This window comes from Myotis daubentonii, chromosome 3, assembly GCF_963259705.1.
Source record: "Myotis daubentonii chromosome 3, mMyoDau2.1, whole genome shotgun sequence".
NCBI classification, from domain to species: domain Eukaryota; kingdom Metazoa; phylum Chordata; class Mammalia; order Chiroptera; family Vespertilionidae; genus Myotis; species Myotis daubentonii.
The window spans coordinates 49,012,807-49,037,626 of NC_081842.1; the positions used below are offsets into that span (position 1 = coordinate 49,012,807).

At 37.2% G+C, this 24,820-nt stretch overlaps 1 protein-coding gene across 2 annotated transcripts; it reads right to left on the minus strand.

Annotated features, from left to right (window-relative positions):
* TMEM207 (transmembrane protein 207) lies at positions 1-18,725 on the minus strand. 2 transcript variants are annotated; one of them, XM_059685987.1, is made up of 6 exons: positions 18,518-18,725; positions 16,591-16,628; positions 12,633-12,677; positions 11,046-11,188; positions 4,501-4,563; positions 1-543 (listed from the first exon to the last, which is right to left on the minus strand). In XM_059685987.1, the coding sequence occupies exons 1-6, from the start codon at positions 18,590-18,592 to the stop codon at positions 407-409; spliced, it is 501 nt and encodes a 166-aa protein (XP_059541970.1). In that variant the 5' UTR covers positions 18,593-18,725; the 3' UTR covers positions 1-406. The 2 variants fall into 2 exon arrangements, with proteins under 2 accessions (XP_059541970.1, XP_059541971.1); XM_059685988.1 differs by lacking the exon at positions 4,501-4,563 and having other exon boundaries at positions 18,518-18,721.
* Positions 18,726-24,820: the final 6,095 nt, after the last annotated feature.

Sequence of the window (24,820 nt, forward strand, 5' to 3'; positions counted from 1 at the left end):
TTGTTAAATTATGACAATTTTTATTGACTCCATACTAGGAGAGAGATCAGATTAAAACAGAAATATTTAGGCAGAGAAAGCTGCGATGTGTACTAGAGTGGAATCTTAAACTTAATTGAGATCACTGCGTATTAATTACTGTCTATGAGTATTAATGGAGAAACATTAACTTAGAGATATAGCAAAAAAAAATGTAACAGCAGTTATCCATTGAGTCCACTAATATACTACTAAAATATGTTCCTGACCAAAATTTTCTCCCTACATTCATTGTTTTGTCTGTTTGTCCTGTCCAAGGCTATATTAATTGATGCCTGGGAATTCCCACTAAGTGAGAAAAATTGTCCCTAATTTTGATGTTTTGGTCTTAAAAATATTTCTAATCTCTTCAACTGATGATCCATAGCTAAAGTTGGCTTGATTTCAGAATTTCTTCATATGGAGGTGGTGCTCCTGAAGTGTTGAAACTTGAAACATGATACAGTTCAGGGTTTTGAGTTGGAAGGTGAATTCCAACAGCTGGATTCACACCTGCTTCCGTCCCTGGAAAGAGAAAGATGAGGATTTGTAAGTTATCTACTCAGCATAAAACAGATGTACATGAAGTGCCTAGTAAAATCTGACATTTCTTGAATCACTGGAGCAGCAGAAAATTATTTGTACACTTGGGGGGAAATATGCAATCATCTGAGTCACTATAGCGAGAAAATGTGCTCTCAGGAACTGATGACAGTAGCTGCCCCTTTTTGATGTTTGTTTTCTGCAGTTTCAGTTTCCCGAGGTCAACCATGGTCCAAAACTATTAAATGAAGAATTTCAGAAACAAATTATTCACACATTTTAAATTGCATGCTGTTCTGAGCAAAGTGATGAAATCTTGAGCCATCTTGCTCAGTCCCACCCAGATGTAAAGCCTCTTTGTCCAGCGTATTCTTGTTGTATATGCTACCTGCCCATTAGTCACCAAGTAGCCTTCTTGGTTATCATGCTGTGAAGGTATTGCAGTGCTTTTGCTCAAATAATTCTTATTTCACTTAATTATGTCTCCAAAGCCATCCACATAACTTTTGTTAGAATATAATGTTATAATTGCTTTATTTTATTATTATTGTTAATCTCTTTCTGTGTCTAATTTATACATTAAACTTTATCATAGGTTTTTATGTATATAGAAAAACATAGGATAGATAGTATATATATTCGGTACTATCCACAGCTTCTGACATCGACTGGGGGTCTTAGTCACCCTTGCAGATAAGAGGGGACTACTGTACACCACCATCAAGAAGCGTTTACAATTCAGCAGCTGAAACTAGAAGAAATAGCATTTTTGGTGGGACAGAAGACAAGATGCCTCCATCGGGTAATGGCAGTTTAGCTAACGCTCCCATCATGGGAAACACAAATCTCACTAGAAACATTAAAATATTACATCTAAACTTCATTATTTTATATTTATGTACTGAAAATCACAACTAGTATAATTACTTTAAAATTTTCTTTATGATAAATAGTAAAAATGTTAAGTTGTGAAAAGTCTGCAATTAAAGTTTACCACACAATGAGGAAGAAGCATTCTTACATTTTAAATTTTGAAGTCCAAGTTCTTAACTTTTAGGTTATACATACTACAGCACTATTATATAGCAAAAACAAGCATTTTCATCCTCAAACTGATCACCTCAAGAGACCATGCACTTATGAATAGCTCTTTAGCAAATCTTCTATTAGTATTTTCCTGAAAGACTTTTGGAGGAAATCAATAGTAATATCTTATAACCATTTCTTTCTTCATATTCTTTCCTTTTATTTTTTCATATGGGCCTTTACCTGTCTGGGAGTCATTTGATTGCTTCTCACCCAAACAATAGTAACAACCTTTAAATTCACCTTTAAGGAAGAAACTATGCTCTTAACCTAAACAGTCAAATTCTTTGCCTGCTTCTGTAAATTAAATTTAATTGTGTTACAGCCATACCCATTCATTTATAGCTTCTCTGTGGCTGTTTTTTTGCATCATGGTGGCAGAGGTAAATAGTCCCACAGAAACTCTATGGCCTGCAAAGTTAAACATAGCTCCTATCTGGCCCTTAATTGTGTTTGCTGACCTCTTCCTTAAAGGATTAAGATTTGATGCCATGGAGGAGATTCCTTTTACCATGCCACTATCATGAAAACAATTTAGAGTAGTTATATATTAGGCAATAGCTGCATCATAGGAATCAATAAATAGATTGCTCAAAATTACTATTTTGTAATGAATAATATTTATTTAGTATCATGGATCTTCATATATTTATATTTACTTTATTTTGTATCTCACTGGTTTGCAGAGCAAAGCGTAAAAACTCAAATATTAATACAATATGTAAAGGTAGAGTTATATTTAGAATATGTCTTACCTCCTGGTTCAGCATTCTTTTAAAGGAGTTATTTATTTAAGAATAATCTACTTCTAGGTGATTATATAATCTTTCTGTTTCTCAGTTTTCTTTTATGTAGTAAAAGAATAATGATGGTATTTACATCTATAAAAGCAAGCCTAAATAAGTGTAATGTATATAAAACAAAGCCTGGTGCACAGTAATTACTCATTAATGTTTAATTATCATTACTATTAGTATAAATACTAATATTATTAGTACACATTAAGAACTATACTATGTTACAAATGTGCATATTTTCTTTATTTACAATATCATTTTCCAATCTATCCCATTTTAATGGTCAAATAATGTTTTAATCATTATTAACGTTATAACAGAAATTATTCAATGAAAAATTTTGTGGCATTAGTCTTTTGCAGTTAGGAAGTTTAGGGTGATGTCAGCTAAGTGTGAGGGACTTGATAAAACAGTTAACATTGATAAAGTACACTTGTCCCAGCACTTCCCTCCATTGTGGATACTTGTACTGAGCCCCGCCCATTCTCCAGGTGAATGCTCCTGGAGTGTTCAATACAAAGTCAATGGTAACTTAGCTATCATTCTGCTGGAGTCCTCAATCAGACTGGCCTGACACAATTATCAGCTCAAATGGGTTTCCATCACTAACATTATCAATACTGGGCTCCAGGTAACAGAATATCGACCATTGCCCTCTGTGGTAGGAAAGTTTTACTGTTACCTCCTTACTACAGATTTGTCTGTTGCTCTCAAACTTGCTATGAAAACCACAAGACAATCATTTGATAAACAATTAATAAACAACTAAGACAATGTATTCAGAGCTTTCATAAAGTCAAATATATCCGTTTTCAATTTGTTTCATATCATGTTTATGTATAAAATCATATGATTGGGAGGGGAGCAGACATTATTTTTATCTTTGGACAAATTAAGAATCTGAGTTATAAGTTAAAAATTCCTGCCTGGCCGGTTGCTCAGTGGTTAGAGAATCTGCCCGCAGACTGCAGGCTTGTGGACTCAATTCCTGGTTAAAGGCATGTTCCTTGGTTGCAGGTTCAATCCCTGCGTCCGGTCTGGGTGTGTGCAGGAGGCAACCAATCCATGTGTCTCTCGCACATAATGTTTCTCTCTTTCTCCCTCTTTCTCACTCTCCCCCTCTTACCTCCCTTCCACTTTCTCTAGAAAAATAAATGGAAAAAATAGTATCTGGTGAAGATTTAAAAAAAGTTAAAAATCCTATGGTTTTAACAGAACTGTTGGTGAAGGTATTAGAGTCTGTTGTTTAAGTGTGTAAACCAATACACTCACTGCTGAGTTTTTGTAGGCAGATTTCAGATTTCCCACACAATTAATAATCACTCCCATGAACTTGGCTTATGTTAATTTGCCCTTTCGACCTCTATCTTTTTTTTTTTTTAATCTTTTCCCTTTTCTATCTCATCCTGTTCTTTTATATGGGGGTAGCTAAGAATGCCTGAATTCCAGTCACAGTTCTTTCATCTACTGTGTTACTTAATCTCTAAGCACCTTTGTTCTATCATTTTTAGAAGGTTCAGAATGATAGTGAGCCCCTCATAGAGGTATAGGAGGAAAGAAATGAAATTGGAGATATCAGGTGTTACCACAGAGCATGATACATGGTAAATGCTCAATAAATGTGAGCGGTAACTATTATCATGCCTGTCCATGAAAGTGTGTAAATAAAATACTCTCTTTCCTTACCTAAAGGAGTCACAGAATATTTACATGTAGAGCATAAAGTATAGGGAAGTGACATTTAAAAAAGGATCCTAACACAAGATGGAATCGTGGGTGTGATGGGGGAAGAAGGGAGCACAGTGTAAGACCTGCTCTTTTCTGTCCCTCTCCTATTCTCCTTCCCCTCCTCAACTTGAAGCATTCACATTTAATGGCTGCTGGAAGACTGGTATTTCTATTTGCCTTGAAATAAGAAAAAGGAAAGATTATCTCTGAAATAGCAGAAGAAATGGGGTCAGGGTAATTGGATAGTTGAAAGCATCATCAGGGAAATCAGATCTGAGAAGCTAAGCCAAAATGAGTGTCCCCAGTAGGGGTCTCAGAAGGTTCTCACCTCCAGGTCTTCTCAGGAAGACAGGGGACCTGCTTGCTGCTGTCAGGGCTGAAGGACCCAGCTCTGAATACACATGAAATAGAAAGAGTTCAATGCATATTTTATAGTAACTTATTATTTTTTGTTTAAAAATATGGAAAGATAATGGCAGGGAGTCTTCTCTTATCTCTCAAATTCTCTTTTCTAACAAACACTTAGATTGTTTTTCTGCCTCATACTCTTCATCCCTCTCTCACCTCCCAAACCCCACATTTTGTTCTCTTTATTATCTTTAACTGACTTACTGATACCATTGTAATAACCTGGTTATCATTTAACAGAAAAAGGAGTAAAAGGGAAAACTAGATATAGGCATGCCATTTATGCAGCATTGTTAAAAGCTACATTTAACACTAAGTCTGATCCATGGGGGAAGGGACTAGACCAGGGGTGGGCAACTCCTGGCACGTGTGCCAAACATGGCACGCAGGTAACTTTCGCTGGCATGCGAAAACCTCTCCTATAATCTTCCATTTACAATTTTTTTCTTAATATCAACTTTTTTATTTTTCAGATAAATTCAGCATAGGTGCATCTTAGATAAATAATTTTACATAACAAGTTACCTTAAAGACCATAGACATGGATTAACGAGAGGGGAAGAGCAATTTCTATGCCTCTGCATTAACTCTCCGTGCCTTCCTAGATCCGACCAGTGTTTTGGTCTCATACACATATGCTTGTGAATCTTTGTTCCCAGTGATGAATTTTATTAAGTCCAGTAATAGGAATAGCCTGATGGATGAAAGTAGTAGCTCGTGCATATATCTGAAGGTCACGAAATATAAACCTGATGTAAAATCTCTGTCATCAGTGATGCAGCAGCAAAAGTCCCACTGATAATATCAAATGGAGTCATAAAGTTTTCTGTCGGACTATCAGTGTACATGTATACATTAAAAAATAAATGTATTTTTCATCATCATATACTGTGTTTTTGTCACTCGAATGAATTTTATTTCTTCAAGGTTCTTCCCATACGTACACCTTAAGAGATATCAAGTAGGCATAACATGTTCTCAAAAAAATTAGGGTTGGCACGCAGAAGAATTTTGAGTCAGAGATTTTGCTGGTTTTGGCACGCACTCACAAAAAGGTTGCCAACCCCTGGACTAGACAAAGGTAGTTTAGACACAAGCCCAGTAAAAGTCTGAGGGACCTAATAAAATACTTGCCCATCAATCACACCTAGGAATAGGTAATTGGCCAGGATGGTGGTGGCCACAGCAAGCTTGCAAAATCTAAATATATACACTTCCAAAAAAAGGAAAGTCACTCTCTCTCTCTCATGCCTCCCCTTTAGGGACTCATGCTAGAGGGGGAGGGGGAAGAGGAGGAAGGAGTTGTGCTCCCTTGCGCTCAAACGGTGCAAGCCATGAATGTTGGGCTTTACACATGAACTAAATTTAATCTGGCCTGAATGCTGAACCGCACCTGGCTGCAACATGGAACAGAAAATCTGGGCACTGGCTCTGCTGAATCCCCAGCTACCTCTCTTTCAGGACTGGCTTGAGGGAAATGGGACATTTCAAACCAAGGGATGTAACTACACGATTAAAATCTTCTTCCACCTCTTAATCATCTCGTGAGGGCTTCTAAAAATGCTTATTTCAGCTGTGCCCCCAGAGCTCCACAAACATCGGAGGGCACCCCCTACTCATGTACCCAGCTGGTGGCAGCATTACTGTATAAATAAGGGCTTTTATGCAACTTCATAACCTTATTTTAAATGGAAACATATTATTATTCACATTTTCAGTGAATTATGAAAACACTTGTTTATAATAAATTTTAAAACTCCTTTTAATGACTCCTTTGTCATTAATTATTTTTTGAAACATGAGTTTAAAAAAATAAACCAAACAATTAATCTAAGAAACCCAAAACATGTTTGTTTTCTTTTTTCTCCCACATAGGTGCCCCCAGAACTCTACCTATTCTCCTTGTTATATAGTCCTTGGTCTTACAAAGTGGGGAGTATTGCTCACAAATGATAGAAATTTGGGATAGAAAGGGTTGTGTGAGAATTTTAATTTTCTCTTCTTGTATCTCCACCTTTACTAAATTGATACATTCCTTAAAAAAAATCACTTTCCATGGCCCAATATGAGTTATCACTCTAGATTTACACATTTGCGGAGGGTGTGGGGGAAGCAATGGGTTGTAAATCTGTGTATTCTGTTGAATTATCAGAAAGGAGGGATTCCAGAAGCTTCATTAACATAGGTAAAATAATGAGATTACAAAACAACAACAGTGAAACACTACATTATTTTTACTGCTGACACAGGTGCTTAAAATCACAAACCTGAATTATACTTGAATTGTTAGTCTCTGATGGTTGAAAGAGGAGAGCAAGAAAGTCTCAGATTACTGCATAGATTTACCTCATTCAAGAAGACATAAGGGCAGTGAATGGGTCCTTTCTGAGATTATAAAAGAGTGGGAATAGAAAACAGGATCAGAGGTGTTGGGGGTGGAGGAAGAATAATAGGGGGAAAAGGGTCTAACTAGGAGATCTTGGGGCCACGTCAGGAAGAAGAGTTGGGCCTGAAGCAGAGCAAAATAACATGATTTTAGGGATTACATAAAATAAACAGGTTTTCATGTCAGTCCTTAAAGTATCTTCAACTCCAAACTATAGGTTCCTTTTCCTCTTACTTTTCATCTTTCTCTTCCCCTTCTCTTTCTTCTGGTCTTTCTCTTCCTCTTCTTTCTCTAACAATGCCTCCTTTTTCTTCTTACCCTTGGGTATCAGATAGATTAATTTTCCCTTATTGGGGCATAAAGAGCTTAGTCATTACATATTACAGACTTGGAAACATAGACCCTACGAGAGGGGAAGAAAAACTGAGAGATCTGAGCACCGGATCAGCAGAGAACTGTGAAAATATATGACTATTGGCCCAGGAGATGCTATTAGGGGCAGGGTGTTTGCTGAGATTTCCAAGGACCTTTCCCAGACAAAAACCTCATCGGACATTCAGATGGGCTGGGCTATAAGGCCTTCCTTAAACACCTTTGATGAGGTTCCCAAACCAAGTGTTTTCCTCTCTCTCTTTAATATTTCTAATCAAGATAATTGGCAACCTGAGCCATGTAATATTATCAGGAACTGCTAGTGAGAGAACATTCCTATTTTATGTACTTAAATCAGTAAAGTTCAGTCCACTCCAGCCTCTAATAATCAGTCAAAATTATCCTCTTGGCTCTATTCAGTTGAGGCAACTTCCATAGGATCCTGAGAGTCAAACCTCTCAATCACAGGTCAGAAGAGCAGAGCTATTTCAACTAATATATTCAGCAAATAGTGATAATAACATGAAATGAGTTCTGGAAAATAAAATAAAGGTCTAGGAGGAACGCAAGGTGAATATAGCAAATCTAGTCTCTCCATTAAGATGTTTTAAATGACCCAGTTTCTACATTCTGTAGTCATAGGGAACAATCTATTATGCCCTTTGTGCTGCAGGGGTGACAGGAAGTCCAGACACCCTTATTTCATATTCTAACATGTCACCAGCGTCCTCCAATGAGTTCTCATTCCACCCCAATTCTGAACAGAGGCTATGAGGAAGAATCAGAAGTGCACCCCATATCCTGAAGTGCACCCCATACCCTGCAGAGTGAGCATATAAAATCAACAGTAATGGCACTCAACTCCAAGCTGTGAACACATAGTTTGTGTGGGTTGTGGAGGTAGAGTCTGTGGTTTGGGCCCTTCCCTCCCTCTTTAACCATACAAAGATCCTGGTAGTGGTTTCCTCACTTCCCTTTTGGAAAATAGCTCCTTCTGTGGAAATACTAGGTAGGAAGAATCATTTGTTTACAGAAGTGAAAGCATAGTGAGGATACAGTAGGGAAAGGAAATCCAGTGTGGGTCTGGGTTTCAGACTACCAGACCGCTGTACTGATTTTTAGGTAATTTCCACACAAAGGTGGAATATTGGTGCTAGATGAAAGGTAGATGAAAGGTAGACCTATTTTCTACAATGTCTCCAAGTTCCATCTTATTCTAACCACTTGTTTGCATGTAACTAACATTTTTCTATATCATGTTGGTTTTTTCTCTTTAATGCTCAGGGGCCCAGGTATAGGGGACAGTTAGGTTCAGGGCCTCAGGTCTGGTAGACTTAAAATATTGACTCCCTAGAATTTACTTCCAAAAATTGCTACTTAAGAAGACGTGACCAGAGATCACAGAGAATACCACTTCCTAAATTATCCTTTTATATTTTGTTTTAGAAAGGAGAACTAAAAAGGCCAAGAAGCACAACTCGGGGAGTCACATCCACATCAAAGGCTAAGTGAATGACTGTTCATGGCCTGTACAGACCTGCTGAGCATCCAGAGGATAGGATGGGAGATGGTCAATGGATGGAACAACCTAATACCCAACCTAGTGTAGGTGAAGGAAAGAATAATAGGAAGGGGCAACTGAAACTGCAGTCTCCTAAGATGGAAATCAGTAAAAGTGAACTTTGTAATGCAGATTAAGCTGAGGAGAGATTAATTGTTCCTGATCAAAGTAAGATGCAGAGCTATACCTGTGGAATTAATGAGGAATGGAGAGAATAAGGAAGGGAATGAGGACTCTGGAGAGCAATCGCTATCATTAAGGAATTGCAATATGGAAACATCTGGAGACACAGGATATAGGTTGTACTTATTGTAGGTGGCTAAACCACGAGTGCCTGCCCATACTTTGTTTAGCTTCCTAACCTTAATTCTGGGTAAGTTGAAGTCGATTAGTTGACTTACAGCAAAGATCTATGTGGTGCATTTATTCAATAGAGTGAGAAAAGTAGATAACATCCTCTGAGAGAAGTAATAGCCACTTTTCCAAGCCGTTTTTAGGAACTAGAGATAATCTCTGAGAAGTCCTTAACCTACTGCCTAACACTTGGTAGATGTGAATTAAATTGGGACTATGTTATTTAAAGAAAACAAAACAATTTTCCCCAAGTATTTTCTTTCCTGTTCATAATGACTTTGGGATACTATAGAGAATGTGATGCTAATGCCCTGCACTCAGTGCTATTACATGCAGATTTCTGAAGAAGCAAATCAGCCTTGATCCCTTCTCTCAGTCATACCTGCTCAGACAAGTTCAAGTAAATTCAAAAGCATGCATATGAATCACCATCCAGGAAATATGAAAACATTAGATAAACTGGGATATAACCGTGGCACATAGATTGTCTTCAAATTATAACAGTATAAGTGGGTAACTTAAATTATATATATATATATATTTAAAGATTCCAGGAAGTCTAGAAAAGTCTTCCTTAGAGTAACAGTAGGGCTAAGAGGACCAGGAGGAATTCTCCCCTTTAGAAACTCAAGTAAGTTGAAAGGAACATAACTGTATTTGTTTATTGAATACCTCTAGTTAAATAAAGAAAATAAGACCAAAATTACTGTGTTGACCCCTTTGATTCATGTATTTTGTTAAAAGGTCAGTGACCCTATTTTCCTCTGTATTCAGAGGACAGTAATTTTAAGTTTAGGAGAAAGAACTATTTTCATTGGAGATTTTAATTATTTCTCCAAACACTCATTTCTCAGATTGACAGTTTCCTTGGGTAAATAATGACTTAAAAAAGTCAATAGTGAATATAATCACCGAACCTTACAGTAATGAGTTTTGATATTAAAACATTTTAGTTTACTCACATCCCACTTTTTATTTTGCTTTTAGTTTTTCCAGGACATGCCCTACAATCTCTATGGTAAATCTTATCTGGCCCAAGTTTCTGAAGTGCAGTTGTCAATCTCTGCTAAGCACTCTAGAGCCAATTGTGGTATACAGTGCAGTGACTTAGAGGGAAAGTCTCAGAACAAATGTTCTGGGTGAGGACAAGGCCTGGAATTAACAATGACTCTATGACCTCAGTTTTCTCCATTCCTTACCTCTACTGAAGACTAGACAATAATAGGAAGGGTATGGTTTGAGGGGTAGGGGTGGAAGAAGGCAGGATCAGGATGCTGCCAATGTGTCTGGGAAGAAAAAATGTGAATATTTATACCCCCCTGCCAATTCCAAATTTTCAGATTCTGCATTGGCAGCAATATGAAAAGTGTGGTTCAATGTTACTGTAGGTAAGTGAGGTATAGAGAGTTTAGTAAATGAGACTATGAACACAGGGTAGTATTGACTGATAAAAAAACTCAGAAATACTTCTCTGCACCTTAAACCCTACACTCACTTGAAATGACCAACCTTATATAGCTCTTCTTCTCTTCATGTCAACTGAGCAAAATATTTAGGTTCTATCCCCATACTTAACTATAAACCATTGTCCTAAGACACATGTTTTTTTCTATTAGGATCTCCCTTCTCCTGAAGTTTTCTCATTTAGACTCCCCAATGCATGCCTTTCAATCTTCGATAAACTATGTCTTGTTGTAAATTCACAAATCTTATTTTCTGAGATTAGATTTCTAATTCACCACAAAATCATAAGGTTTCAAAGACCAAGGCCAGAAATGTGCAGAGAGCCTACCATAAACAGGGTCCAAGTCGCCGACAGCAAAAACAGCCACGGTGCGTCTTGAGGAGCCCATCCCGCATCTCCTCAGCCAGCAGGGGAGGCAGAAGAGCATGGCTCCGCATAGCAGAACCACCAGGAAAATTAGGAGCAAGAACCTGATGTCAGAAGAATCAGTAGAGGATTGAGGTGGAGCACGCAGGAAACTTAAGACTCCTATTATGCCCTGAAAAGGGGGCAAGACTGGCTGTAAGCAATGTGAGAGGCTGAATTCCTTAAGCAACCCCTCCCAAAACCACCACCACCATTTGCACATTTTCACTGAACCTGGAATATAAGCTGAGCTCAGAGTGGGTTGATCTTGCCAGGTGATTATAATTGTTTTCTCTTTGAAATTTGGAAGGTTGTTCTCGGGGGCAGTGTCTTGGTTCTTCAATCCACTTACCCATTTTTCCTTTCATTCAACCATAAATCCATTCATTCCACCAGGATTTAAACAACTGAACAGACTTTAGATGTTGGGGTTGGGGATTCAAAGGTTGACAAGATAAGCCTGGCTGGCCTTAGCTAGGTGGTTGAGTACTGACCTATGAACCAGGAGGTTACAGTTCAGATTCATGGTCTGGGCACATGCCTGGGTTGTGAGCTCAATCCCCAGCTGGGGGGCTTGCAGGAGGCAGCTGATCAATGATTCTCATCATTGATGTTTCTATCTCTCTCTCCCTTTCCCCTCCTCTCTGAAGTCAATAATTATATATATATATATATATATATATATATATATATATATAAAATAAAAGGTGGACAAGATAAGACATGGTCTCTGTCTTTGAGGAGCTATCTAAATGAGAAAGTTGGTAATGTTTAATTTGGAAAATACAAAAGTCAACATTTAGGATGGTATAATAACTTTTAAAATTTCCAAAAGTCTAGCTCATAAAAGCGGCAGCATTCTTATTTTGAATGATTTTTAAGGCCAGAACTAAAATCAGTGGAAGAGGCATTTCAGAAGATATCAAGAGAAGGAAGAATAATTTTACTTTTAAAGATTTTCAACCAGGGAGTAAATTATTATTATTCTTAGAAATAGTAAGTTCCCTTTTATAGAAAACACTTAAGTCAACACTGGACAACAACCTGAAAGTAATGTTTCTACATATATTGATTCACATGACCTCTATTATTTTCTTAATAGGTATGATTTCATGTGCCATATCAGTTATTTAGTAAAAGGAATATGTATATACTACCAAAGATTTTTATAAAACAACTAGATATCCGGTGCATGAATTTGTGCATGGGTGGGGTCCCTTGGCCTGGCTGGTGATCAAGATCTATAAGGGGGCCAGCCGGCCAGGGGAAGGGACCCCGAGAGGTTGGCCAGCCTGTCAGAGGGGCAAGCTGGCTGGAGGGGAGGGGCCATGAGAGATTGGCTGTGGGAGCACACTGACCACCAGGGGGCAACTCCTGCATTGAGCGTCTGCCCCGTTGTGGTCATTGTGCATCATAGCAACTGGTTGACTGGTCATTCTGGTTGTTCTGATGATTTGATCATAATGGTCCCTTAGGCTTTTATATATATAGAAGTGAAGATGTCCTTACCAGATATACCAATCATTTGGGTATTGATTTTTATAGTTTATGTACCTGGTGACAAAGAAAGAACAATTAGTGTTGGACTTCTAAGTGGCCCAAACCTATTCTTTTGCACCATATTTTTTCTGATTACACCTGTTTCCCCAACAATAATTTACTCACTGCAAGGCCCCCAGCACAACTGGTAAATGTTTCTCATGTGTCCACATCATTCAAGGCGCTGAGGATACATGTGAGTGGAAACTGTCAGATACTTAAAAACAGATAATTGCATAGTAACAGGTTTGATGCCGGAGTTAAAAATACTGTAGTACATTGAGAAGATAGTGACTAACTTTTCAGGACTACCATGTGATAGGTATTAGGAGATAACCGTTCCACTATTCTGTCTATTCAGAGACCTGGAGTCCTTTGAAGTGCAAATTATCCAGGGAAGGTCATAGTGCTTATTAACCTTGGATGTCTTGGTAGAGAATAGGAGCCCTGAAATTCTGGTTGGAAAAATAAACTAGGATAAAAGGAAAATGAATGAGTGTGGCCATAGACACCATGTACCAAAGAGTTAGAAGTTGATCTGTGAGTCAGGATGGCCAAACCATTTATGTGCTTCAGCATAACTTAATTGTTCTTAAGATAAGTTCAAAAAGATCACATTTTGGTTCACAGTGTGATTTTTTAGGAGGTATAACTCCCCAGGTTTAGACACATGTGCTGTTCATTCTAGAGTCCCTGGCTATGCCACACATACTGCTTGAATGTATGTTTGCTGATGGACATTTTTCAACCTCGGTAGATGGGCTGCTGTTACAGTATTCTGGGATTAACGAGTTGAAGGCTGTTCATCACAGCCCGATAAGCTTCTGAGATGGCGCTGCACTTAATCACGTTTTCTTCAGCCTTTGTTAGAATAACACTCGGCACATTTCAGCTTGAAAGCTTTCATAAATGTCAGCTCATTTATTGCTCACAGCCTCCCTAAGGAGAAAGTGTGTCCTGTTTATCACACTGCTCTTTAGAAATGACTTTTTAACATATGTGATTGTCAACTTAAAAATTCTACCCCAAATATTTAAGACAAAACTCAATCATCCAGAGAATAAGTTTCATGGGGTGTTTGTTTGTTTTGCACCTAGAGAATTTAGCCAAATGCACAGGTATAGATGGCTAGGAAAAATGACAGCTGAAGTGTGACTTTTAAAAAAAGCATCCTAAGACAAGTGATCATCAATAGAGGATTTTAAAAATAATGGTACTTCCTTTTAAAGAAATATTATATATTCATCAAAAATGTTGATTTATATTTATAGTTAAAAGCCTTGATAAGTAAAATAATAAAGAGCATCATTTCTACTTTGTATACATTTTTAATACAGATATAATGATTTCACAATATAAGTATTATATAGTTATATATACACATACATCAAATTACTAACAATGTTTGCTTCACTTGAAGATGGATGTCATAAGGCACTTTATCTTTTCAATATTTTTATATTGGTTAAATTTTTATAATGTACATACATCACTTTTGTAGTCATAAAAAAATTAAATATCACACTGAAATATATAAATTTTTAAAATGTAGTATCCTACTTTAGAGATGGATGCAGGAAATTTTTCTTGGTGATTTAGCCAAATAAAGTAACAGAAGGTTCTTGTTTTTGAGTCTTGAAATCTAAGCTCATGATCAGGAATGTGGATTGTTTTATTTCCCTCCATATATAAATCTCTGCTTCTTTTCTTTACATTTAAAAATAGGCTATATACTTATTATACTGTCAACTAGAGTCCCGATGCATGAAATTAATGTACTGGCAGGGAGGGGGTCCCTCAGCCTGGCCTGTGTCCTCTCACAGTCTGGGAACCCTGCGATCAATCACCCCCACAGAGGGAGGCCCCGCCCACCTGCCACAGCTGGCTGGTCAGTGGCCTGGGCCTCCCTCTGCAGGGTGATCATGGGGCAATAGCCAGGCCCCCAGCCAATCGCATCACACCTGTCTTGGCTGGCCTGGCACCAATAGGTGTCATAGCATGGTTGTCCGGATGGTCACTCAGATGGTCGTTCCACTGTTTGGCCATTCGGTTGATTTGCATATTATGCTTTTATTATTATAGATTCTAAATTTAACTACCTCATTTTATTTCCTAGGTTTAATTGTTTTAGTCACTCAATATTTTTTCCAGTGGTAACAGTTTTGCAAACTGACCTATTTCACTTTCTCTGTCTGAATCTGTGAACCTACTGATGGATTTTCTGATATGTAACAAAATGGTCTAGAAGCAGTTAGCTGAAGAAATGCAAAGTGATCATATAATTTAGGAACTACAGGAACCTTTGGGATAATTTATTTCCCCCTTAGGATTTTACATACTTTACCACTGAGACCCAGAGTAGAAAAATAATTGGGGAGGTCACTAGCTGCCCAAAAACTTAAACTACAATATGGGTCTTCGGACTTGGTGTACTTTCTTCCACATCATTATTTCTGTGTCTTTCTCAAGTTCAATTTTTAAACAGAAATTCTTTGTGTTATTAAAAAAATATCCGAACTGTGACAATATTCCAATTACTCAAATTTTAGATGTAAGATTTTCAGTGTAGTAAAAGTTACATTTTTTAAGATAAAGTTATTGTTCAGATATTTATATATGCTTGGTGAAATTGAAATAATGATGCCAAAAAGAAAAGAAATCTGGGAAAAGTGAGAACTGATCTTTATTACTGTTCTCACTGCTGATAATCTGTGGACCTATGATGAACTACAAACTCATTACTTGGATAAATTTAAGAACTCAGAATGTATCCCAGTCATTAAGTGACACATGGCTGTGAAGGGAACCAAACTTTTGCCTTTTGGGATATTCATTTTAAGCTATTTTTTAAAAAACAAAAGATTCAGAATCAACCTTTGACTTTTTCCCTTTCTAAGAGATTCAGATGGGAAGGCCTACTCAAAGATGGGAATCTTAGGATATTAACCTTAGTTTAATTTAAATTAAGTAGGATAAATAAGAGGGCTTCAGTCAGAGTCCAATTAGCTAGATACCCTGTGTTCCATTGTTTCTGAGTTTCCCAGCAAATACTTACCTGCCTTGTATGTTCTACTCTTCCTCTCCTCAGTTACCAGAAAATGGCCCAGTCTCACTTTTGCAATCTAAGATCCAGTCCCCTTCTTTCTCCTTTGCAAAAGTGACATTGACACCCAATTTTGCCCAATTATATTTGGAATTTTCATGCTTATGTCAATTTCCCATGGACATGTATTAAAACTCTGGTTTTCTCCTATCAATCTGTCTCTATTAATTTAATTGTTAGCCCTTTCAGAAAAACATAGAAGATGGGAGGAAAAGTATTATATATACTAGAGGCCGAATGCATGAAATTCGTGCAAGGGGCTCGGCCTTCACAGCCCTGGCTTCATCCCGAAGGTTGTCTGGAAGGTTGTCCGGACAGTCGTTCCACTGTTCAGCCTTCCAGTCTAATTAACATATTACACCTTTATTATTATAAATTTTTAGCCCCCACAACTGTATATCTGCACTTTGAAAGCTATACATACTATAGGTTAGAAATTTCATTAGTCTGCTTATATTTGAAACTGATTTATCCGGAAAGCTACCCCCCATCACCAATGTGATTTATGGGTATGTATGCAGCCATATAGGATGTAATAATTCTTTTATGAATGTAAAGTACCCTGAAACCTCAAAGGTGGAGAATGCTATGAGCAAAAATACCTATAAATTAACTAGGCCCCTTATTTATTTAACAAAGCTGATCATAATAAAAGTGCATTTTCCCCTGCTTTTAGAAAAATCGAGCCATTTGCATTTAAAACAATTTACCTTTATTTTTCTTGCATGGTTATAACGGTCATTTGGAAATCATTTGGGGTTTCTTAAAACTTGAGCCCTTTTTTTATTCTTTGAATTTTGAAAATGTCTCTTGCTATTTACTTACATTTCATTTTCTTCACATGGTGGGTCCGAGAGCACCAACTGAAACACATGTTTAGAACAAATAAAATCCAAACATCTCATCAGTCTAATCCTTTAATACAACAGCACTTAGAGACAATGTGGGTTTTTATAATTTTGTTTCTGTAAGTAATGCTCACAGCCGACTCGGCTATTGTCAGGCGAACAGAATTTTAATTGAAAAAACAAAACAAAACAAAAACAATCTCTGGGTAGATTTTCCAGCTCAGCAGTGACAGGAGATATGTATTTTAAACCAGATTTCTATCCTACACCTAATTATAGATAGATGAAAAAATCTTTTTGTTTTTTTTCTATAGGCAGATTTTGCTTGCTTTAAAAAGCTTTTATGCACCTTGCTTTTTTTCTTTGTTTTCAAATTTTAGATAGATGGAGGAGGTTAATTATTTTATTATTTCCCACACAGACATCAAGTTCTCTACGTAAAACAGAAGTCCATGCCATTAGCAATATTGGGCATTAAATATATGCATGAAGGAGTGACTTTAACCTGCTTTAAGGCAAAGGTCAGTTTAAGAGCACATGACATTCTTGTTGAGATTTACATTTCTCTCTTTATCAAAGAAGAAGGGAAAAGTAATAGTCTTCATGGCTTTGTTTTAAAAGACCCAAAGCATGAGCAATGCTACACAATTATCTTAGTTCTGTGTGTTGAGCTTTACAGTTTACGGCAACTCACATCACAGAGGAAATAAAGTGCTCCTTTCTTAAGGTTTTGTTTGTTTTTCCCTTGACTTGAGACTCCTCCTGTGTACAACAGAAACATTTTTAAATGTCCTTTATAAATAGTCCTAAATATGGGTTGTTGAGGTTAGTGAAGTGTGACTTTTCCTGGTCTATAACACAGAAGTATAAAACCAAGTAAGTAGTTACAAAATTTTAAAATGGTACACATAGGAATTTTGTGGGAGATGTCTTTTTTTCCTCATTATTAATCTCAAACGCATCTTTGTCAGCACCTTATATTTACTCCACCAGGTTTATCTGGGCAAAGAGATTTGTGGAGTCACAGATGGAGCCATGAATTGGCCGTCAGAGAGCGTGGTAATGAACAATTTATGAGCACAGAACATGACTTGTACTCTCTTTTGCTAGAATGCTGAAAATAGATTTGGATACTAACTGGGAGGAAAATGAACATTCAAATTTTGTCCATAAAGAGAGTTTATGTATGACTAGATGAAATCATTTGGGATCCAGTTGAACAGATAAACAAGTAAAGCCAGCATTTCACTTTGAAGTCATTTCCTAATCTTCTGGTGTGCTATACCCTAGCAAGGAGTGAGCACACAGTATCACATTAGTACCACCCCTCAGCCAAGGCAGTAGCTGTCAGACTCCGGGTTGTCAGGAAATGGGGAGCAAATTCTTAATATATTTCAGAACTAAATCATTCAGATACTTTGCATTCAAGTAACACATATGCAGAGATGCAGGTATTACTCTTGAGTGAGATGCTAGAGTAGAGGAAGCAAAGTAAACTACCATGGTTCTGTCTACATTGTTCAGCAATGGGAAACTCTCAAGCCTCAAGTGTGGTTGCAGGCAAGAGTAAACAAGTATGTCTTAAATTAGCCCTATCATAGCATTTTGATATGATATGATATTTTTATTCTAAAAAAATGTTTCACAGCATAGCAAAGATTACATTGCATCATCTACTTCAATAGCAATAGAACTAAATAAAGTAGAAATAAGACTAATAGCGTGGGTCATTTTGTTTTCTGTAGCTTTGACCAATAAATATAAGTAGTAATACAATCCTGGTAACACTTCCTTAAAGGAAATCTTTGAAATTTATGAGTTAAGTTTCCCCAAATAACAAATCAATAACCAATCAGGTCCTTAGAGTACCTCTGAAAATCTTTTCCCAGAAAGAGAGATGTTACCTGGAATAGTGGCAAACACCAGGTTCCCGTTTTGGAGATCACTGAAGTGAAACTAAAAGGACTGGATCTCGACATGCTTAAAGGACAAGCTGCTCAAAGATAGTGGTTTGCTGTCCGTGTTAATTTCCCTCTTCCTCAGAACTTGCTAGCTTCTCTATAAATTATGCTTCCTACCAGAGCACTCATTAATGATGGCTCCTTGTGACTGGTAAAGTGCATGCTGGGGGTAGGAATGTTGGGTGTGTGGTCACAGGTACCGAGAGTTCAAGGAATTTCAGGTTAAGGTCAGAACCTTGGAACTGTTTGTCAAGCCCTTAAAAGCCAGGGTTATACATGCTGATCTGCAACACTGGCTGGCTGCTTAAAGAACTTAGGATATTCAAGTGCATGTTTTATTCCAGGGTATTTCTGGGTTTTATATAAAATCTTTTTTGTACTTGGAACATTTACTTGGCTTTCTCCCCTTTGTTGGTCCTCTTTGCTTTTCTTTTCCTACACATCGTTTTTAGTCCCAGATCTTACCTAACCTTGGGCATAAAGCTTTTCCTGCCTCATAACGATCACACCTTATTTTTAAACAGGTCATATTTCAATGCTTATTTTAATAAAACAACTCCAACACAGCTGCCAACAAAAATGTTTGCCAAAATACTTAGGGAAATTCTGAAAAAGAACAATGAAGAGTCATTAACTACTATATATTAATATACTATAGTAGTAGAAAAATGTACAAAAATTGGTACTGTTGCACATAAACAATAAGATTATTGTACAAGGATAGTTTAGAAATAAGTGAGAATAAACATAGAGATTTATTTTTATTGCCATTTCAAAGCAGTGTGGAATAGATGTTATTTAGGGAATGATGAACAACTGAGTGGTTAGATGGAAAGAATCTTCAAATGCCTAAGCACATTCACAATTAGAGAAATATAACTTACAAGTATAATCACATTGGCAAGCTTAAAAAATTGATAATATAGTGAGAGGAGATAGATGTGGGGAGGCAAGCCTTCTCACACATGGTTGGGAAAACTGTATAGCCTCACTGGAAGGCAATTAGGCAATATTTCTTAATCTAAAAACTGAATATATCCTTTGGCCATGAATTCTTCTTTCAGGGATGTGTCTTACAGATATTATTACATGTAGCACAAATAATTACAAGCAATGATGTTCACTGAAGCATTGTTGCTAATAACAACATATTAGAAACAGCGAGTCTCCATCAAAATGCGACTGATTAAATACAAAATGATTATATCCACTCAACAGAATACTAGGCTGCTGTTTAAAAAGGTAATGGAAGATCACAGATGCTGTTGTGAAAAGGCTTCCATGAGTCATTAATTAAAGGAAATAAAATGTAGAACATTGTATTCTACAATCATGCTACCTTTTATGTAATAAATAAACAAATATAACTATACTGTTTTTTTACCATATAAAACTTAAACATATATACTCATATATACATAGACTGTCTCTGCTTGAAACTATTAAACTGTGAAAGAGAGAGTCTGAGTCAGGCCGGCGTGGCTCGGTGGTTGTGCATTGATCTATGAACCAGGAGGTCACGGTTCTATTCCCGGTCAGGGCACATGCCTGGGTTGCTGGTTCAATCCCCAGTGGGGAGGTGTGCATGATTCTCTCTCATCATTGATATTTCTATCTCTCCCTTCCTCTCTGAAATCAATAAAAAATGTATATAAAAATAAAAGGGAGAGTCAGGAAATAAAAGTAGAAGGTAAATTTACTTTTCACTGTTAGTTTCTTATATGTTTAATTTTAAAAGAATTCTCTATATGTAATCTCCTTTTATACAGATATTTCTATAGGCAAATTCAAGTCATCTAGAATTCAGAACAAGCATGTTGTAGTTCAAACCCCATAGAGTTCACTGAATCTAATTCAGATGACTATATATTAATTTATTTATGATCACATACATAGATTGCTCTAGAAACAAGCCAGCCATGTGAGTTTTCTAAACTACCATTCTGAACTGGCCATTAAGGTATATGGATTAGCCGAGCTGCATCTGGACACTAAGCAGGCTGTGGCGGCCTCGGTCTGTTTAGTATGCAGCCACAGACACAGCCATGAATTTCAAAGCACAGGAAGGGCTTGGTGCCAATGCCAATAGGAGATAAGTAAACCAAGCCTACAGTATTATTTGTCCCTAAGACACCCTTCATTCTGAGTGTCTCTGAAGCCTGTAATTAAATAGAATGAAAAAATGGGCTTTTCACTCGTGAACTTATTTATTAGGCGGTGGGTCAGAAGCCTCACTTCCGTAGGTGGAGTCAATGATCTTACGGATTCCTAGGGAAGGAAGGGCAGGTCAGAGACTAAAAAGAATGGAATGGAAACAAGGGCAGCATGTTTGGTTTAGCTTTAAAAGCTGAAACTATGACCAACTAGATACATAGATTAAATAATTTTTATGGAAAAAAAAAATGGTCCCAAAGCAGATGGCTGACTGGGAGTGTGGTAGCTGATTGAAGGTGGATCTATAGTCACAGTAATACTGCAAACAACACTACTATATTTGGTGCTAAAATTTACATATATATATATATATATATTACCACATTTCTCTTCCCTGATTGCTGTGTAACTGTTTACTTCTGTGACTTTCTCACTCCACTCTGAAAGGCCAGCATTGTAGATCCTGCCTAAGACAGTAGTTTCCCTAGTGCATTCCTTTCCCATCATCATAACAGTTTGATGGTCTCCGTAAAAGAAATCTGCCCATGAATGTCTTTTTACCTGCATACATTTTAAAACATTTTATTTTTATGTAATTCTAGATTCACATGTAGTTTAAAAAAATACAGAGGTATCATATATTCTTCACCCAGTTGTCCCCAATAGAAACTTAATTAATTGCTTAATTAATATGCAATATGACAACCAGAAATTTGGCAGTGATACATCCACTGCCTGCATGATTTTTGTAACTTATATTTTATCTTTTAAAAATTGTGATTAAGCCAATAACTGTACCCATGCATGCTTATGTGCATAAACTTATGGTAGCGAGTTAGCATCACTGGGCTGTCAACCTGAACATGGATGATGGCTATCCATAACAATATGATCTCCTCAATATGCTAATAGTATATGGATTTCTGATGTTTGAATATAAGGGTGGAAGGAAGCAAAACTCTTAGAAAGAATCAAGAAGAAGAAGAAAGAGGACATATACTGTGATGATATATGAGATTACAATCACAAGATTTATTGGGTGCTTGGATGTTGGACCCTGTAATTCTCATCTTTGTAACAGAGAATGGTAGATGCATGTTTAATGGTACAGTGCTGATCATTTACCCAGCTTTTCTCCTATGCTAGGAGGAAGTAAATCCTGTAGAAAAGGCTGGAGATGAGGGGATATAAAAACTAGCCTCTGGATTTGGAGCCTGGCAGAAGTCTAAATTCCATGAAGCTCTAAAGTCATACTGATATTTGTCCTTAAAGGTCATGGTGTGCAGCTGTTCAAAAAAAATCCAGGGACCAAAATTCAAGGGATTAAGTAAGAATAAATAGAAGGTATGAAAAGAAGTGAGCAATGCATCAAGAAAGGTCCAAAGAACAAGAAAGGAAGCATCAGCCCTAGCCAGTTTGCTCAGTGGCTAGAGTTCAGCCTGAGGACTGAAGGGTCCCGGGTTCAATTCTGGTCAAGGGCATGTGCCCAGGTTGCAGGTTTGATCCCCAGTATGTGGTGTGCAGGAGGCAGCCAATCAATGATTCTCTCTCATCATTGATGTTTCTATCTCTCTCTCCTTCTCCCTTCCTCTCTGAAATTAAAAAAAAAAAAAGGAGCATCAGTTTCTCTTTTTATGGGAATTAAAGGAACAGGGTAAGGTTCTTGTAGTCATAAGGCCGTGGCTGAATTGATCTTCTCTACAAACTATGTTCTACAAAACAATGATAATAACATTTGCTTATTTCCCTCACAAAATTTTTTTAAAAGCCAACTTGAAAATATTAACATAAAATCAGGCAAGGCACAGACATAAGGAATTGATTACTGTAGCATAATAAATCAAGAAAAAGAATTTAAAAATCAGATTAGTTCATGAAAAGGATGGGAGCCAGGTTATGTAAGGAGCACTTTAAGTAAGGCAGCTTGTCTGGTTGTCGGTTTAATCATTTGCTTCTCCCCAGTGAGAAGAAATATTGATTATATTGCTAAACCAATGGTCAATATTTAGTCTTCATCTTACTCGACCTAATTGCCAGCATTTGACATGGGTACTCACTTCTCTTTTACTTTCTTCACCTGGCTTCCAGAAGAATACATTTACTGATTTCTCTCCCACTTTATTGACTGTTTTCTCCTATTTCCCCTCATCTCTTTAGACTTAATATGTTAGGGCTACCCTAAGACTGAACATGACTTCTTTCTTTTCTATATACTTTCACATTTTGGGGAATTTTATTCAGTCTCATAGATTTTCATCTATAAATTAACAGCTCCAAAATGCATGTGTCCAGTCCAGATCTCTTTCCTGAATTTCTTTAACCAACTGCCAACTCTGTGTCACCATTTGGATGTGTCTATTAAACTTCTGCAAGTAAACTTGCCTCAAATCTATCTTCTGATTTTCCCATATCCCCTCTACCTGTTTATTCCATAGATCTTTCCTATGTCAGTAAATCTTTTGCTTTGGTTTTCAGGCTCAAAAGACTTGTAAACATTTTTGAGTTCTCTCTTTCATAGAGAGAGATGGTAATCTACAATCAACCAGCCAATTCTGTAGTTTCTACTTTCAAGATATATACAATCCCCACCACTTTTTATTACCTTCTCCAGAAACTCTTCACCTGAACTACTCACCAATCACCATCATCTGTCACCTGAATTAGTTCAATAGCTTCCTAGCAAGTCTTTCTGCTTTACCTTGCCTGCTTACAATCTACTCTTAACATAGCAACCACAGTGATGTTCTCCTCCATAAGTTAGATCCTGTCACTCTTCTGCACAAAACTCAAGTGGTTTCATATTTCCCTTCATGAAAAAGGGAAGTCCCTGAAGTGGCTTACCAAACCTCACAAGGTCTGTCCTCTCTTTTCTTTCCAGCCTCATGTTCTACTGGTCTCCTCTTGAGTCATTCTGTTCCAGGTACACTGGCCTCCTTGCTTTTCCTAGAAATTCCCAGGTATTCTCCTGGGCCTTTGCATTTGCTGTTCCTTCCATCTTCAGGGCACCTACTCATTTGTCCACATGGCTTACTCCCTCACCTGTGCTAAAATGCTCAAATGCCACATTCTCAGACAGGCTTTCCCTGACTACCACACATGGTCTTACAACAACCTCTTCCTTGCCCGACACTTGCTATCCTCTTTCTGTAACTTATGTTTTCCTGAGAATTTTGGGAAATTCCTATTTCTCATGTTACATTTATGATCATTATTGATTGTTCTCCTCTGGAATGAAAACTTAGTGAGGAAAGGGAATTTTGCCTCTGGTGTTCACCATGTAACTCCAGTACCTAGAAGAGTGCCTTTCACATGCTAGAAGCCCCCAGTAAATATTTGTTGAATAGATGAACTAATTGGTTAATTAATAATAAGTGAATGAGCTGGTGGCCAAAGAGCATCACAAGCAGCTGGCCGACTAGAGAGAAAGCTGATGTGGGAACTGGAGACCAGACACTCTTGTACAGTGAAGGCATTTTCTAGCTATTGTGAAAGGGGGAAAATAAGTAAAATTTTAGGTTATTTTTTGCTAGAATTTTACTGACCAACATGTTACAAGTATATAAGACAGTTTCAATCAGAAAAAGAATGCTGAAGGAAGAAAGGGATCAGGGTTGTTACAAAGGCACAGTATATGGATTTCTGATGTTTGAATATAAGGGTGGAAGATCAGGTTGGGGAGAGGGTGTCTCTAAGGCATTTTGAATGGAAAAAAACTTGACATTGGTTTGTTCTACATTCATTACTAGATTGTACCAGCAACTAAGAGGCCATGTCTGAAATGGACCATTAAATGTAGTCCTTTGCAGATTTAACACAAATTATATCACTCCGAAGAGTGCTTTGACATAACTTGGAGTTAAACATTTGCTGTAAGTGCTACTGCTTATGGTAATAATTGACAAAGCATGCTTAGGTTAGATGTGAGTAAGAATAGAGTTGTTTTATTAACTGGTAACGTTATTGAACTGCTAAAAGTTCCAAATTCTGGTTGTGTTTTGAAAACCGTTGGATAAACATTGCAGTTGCTAAAGAGCTGAGTTTATTGCTCTGTTAAATATAATGTGATAGGTATTAAAATCTATGCCTTAGTTC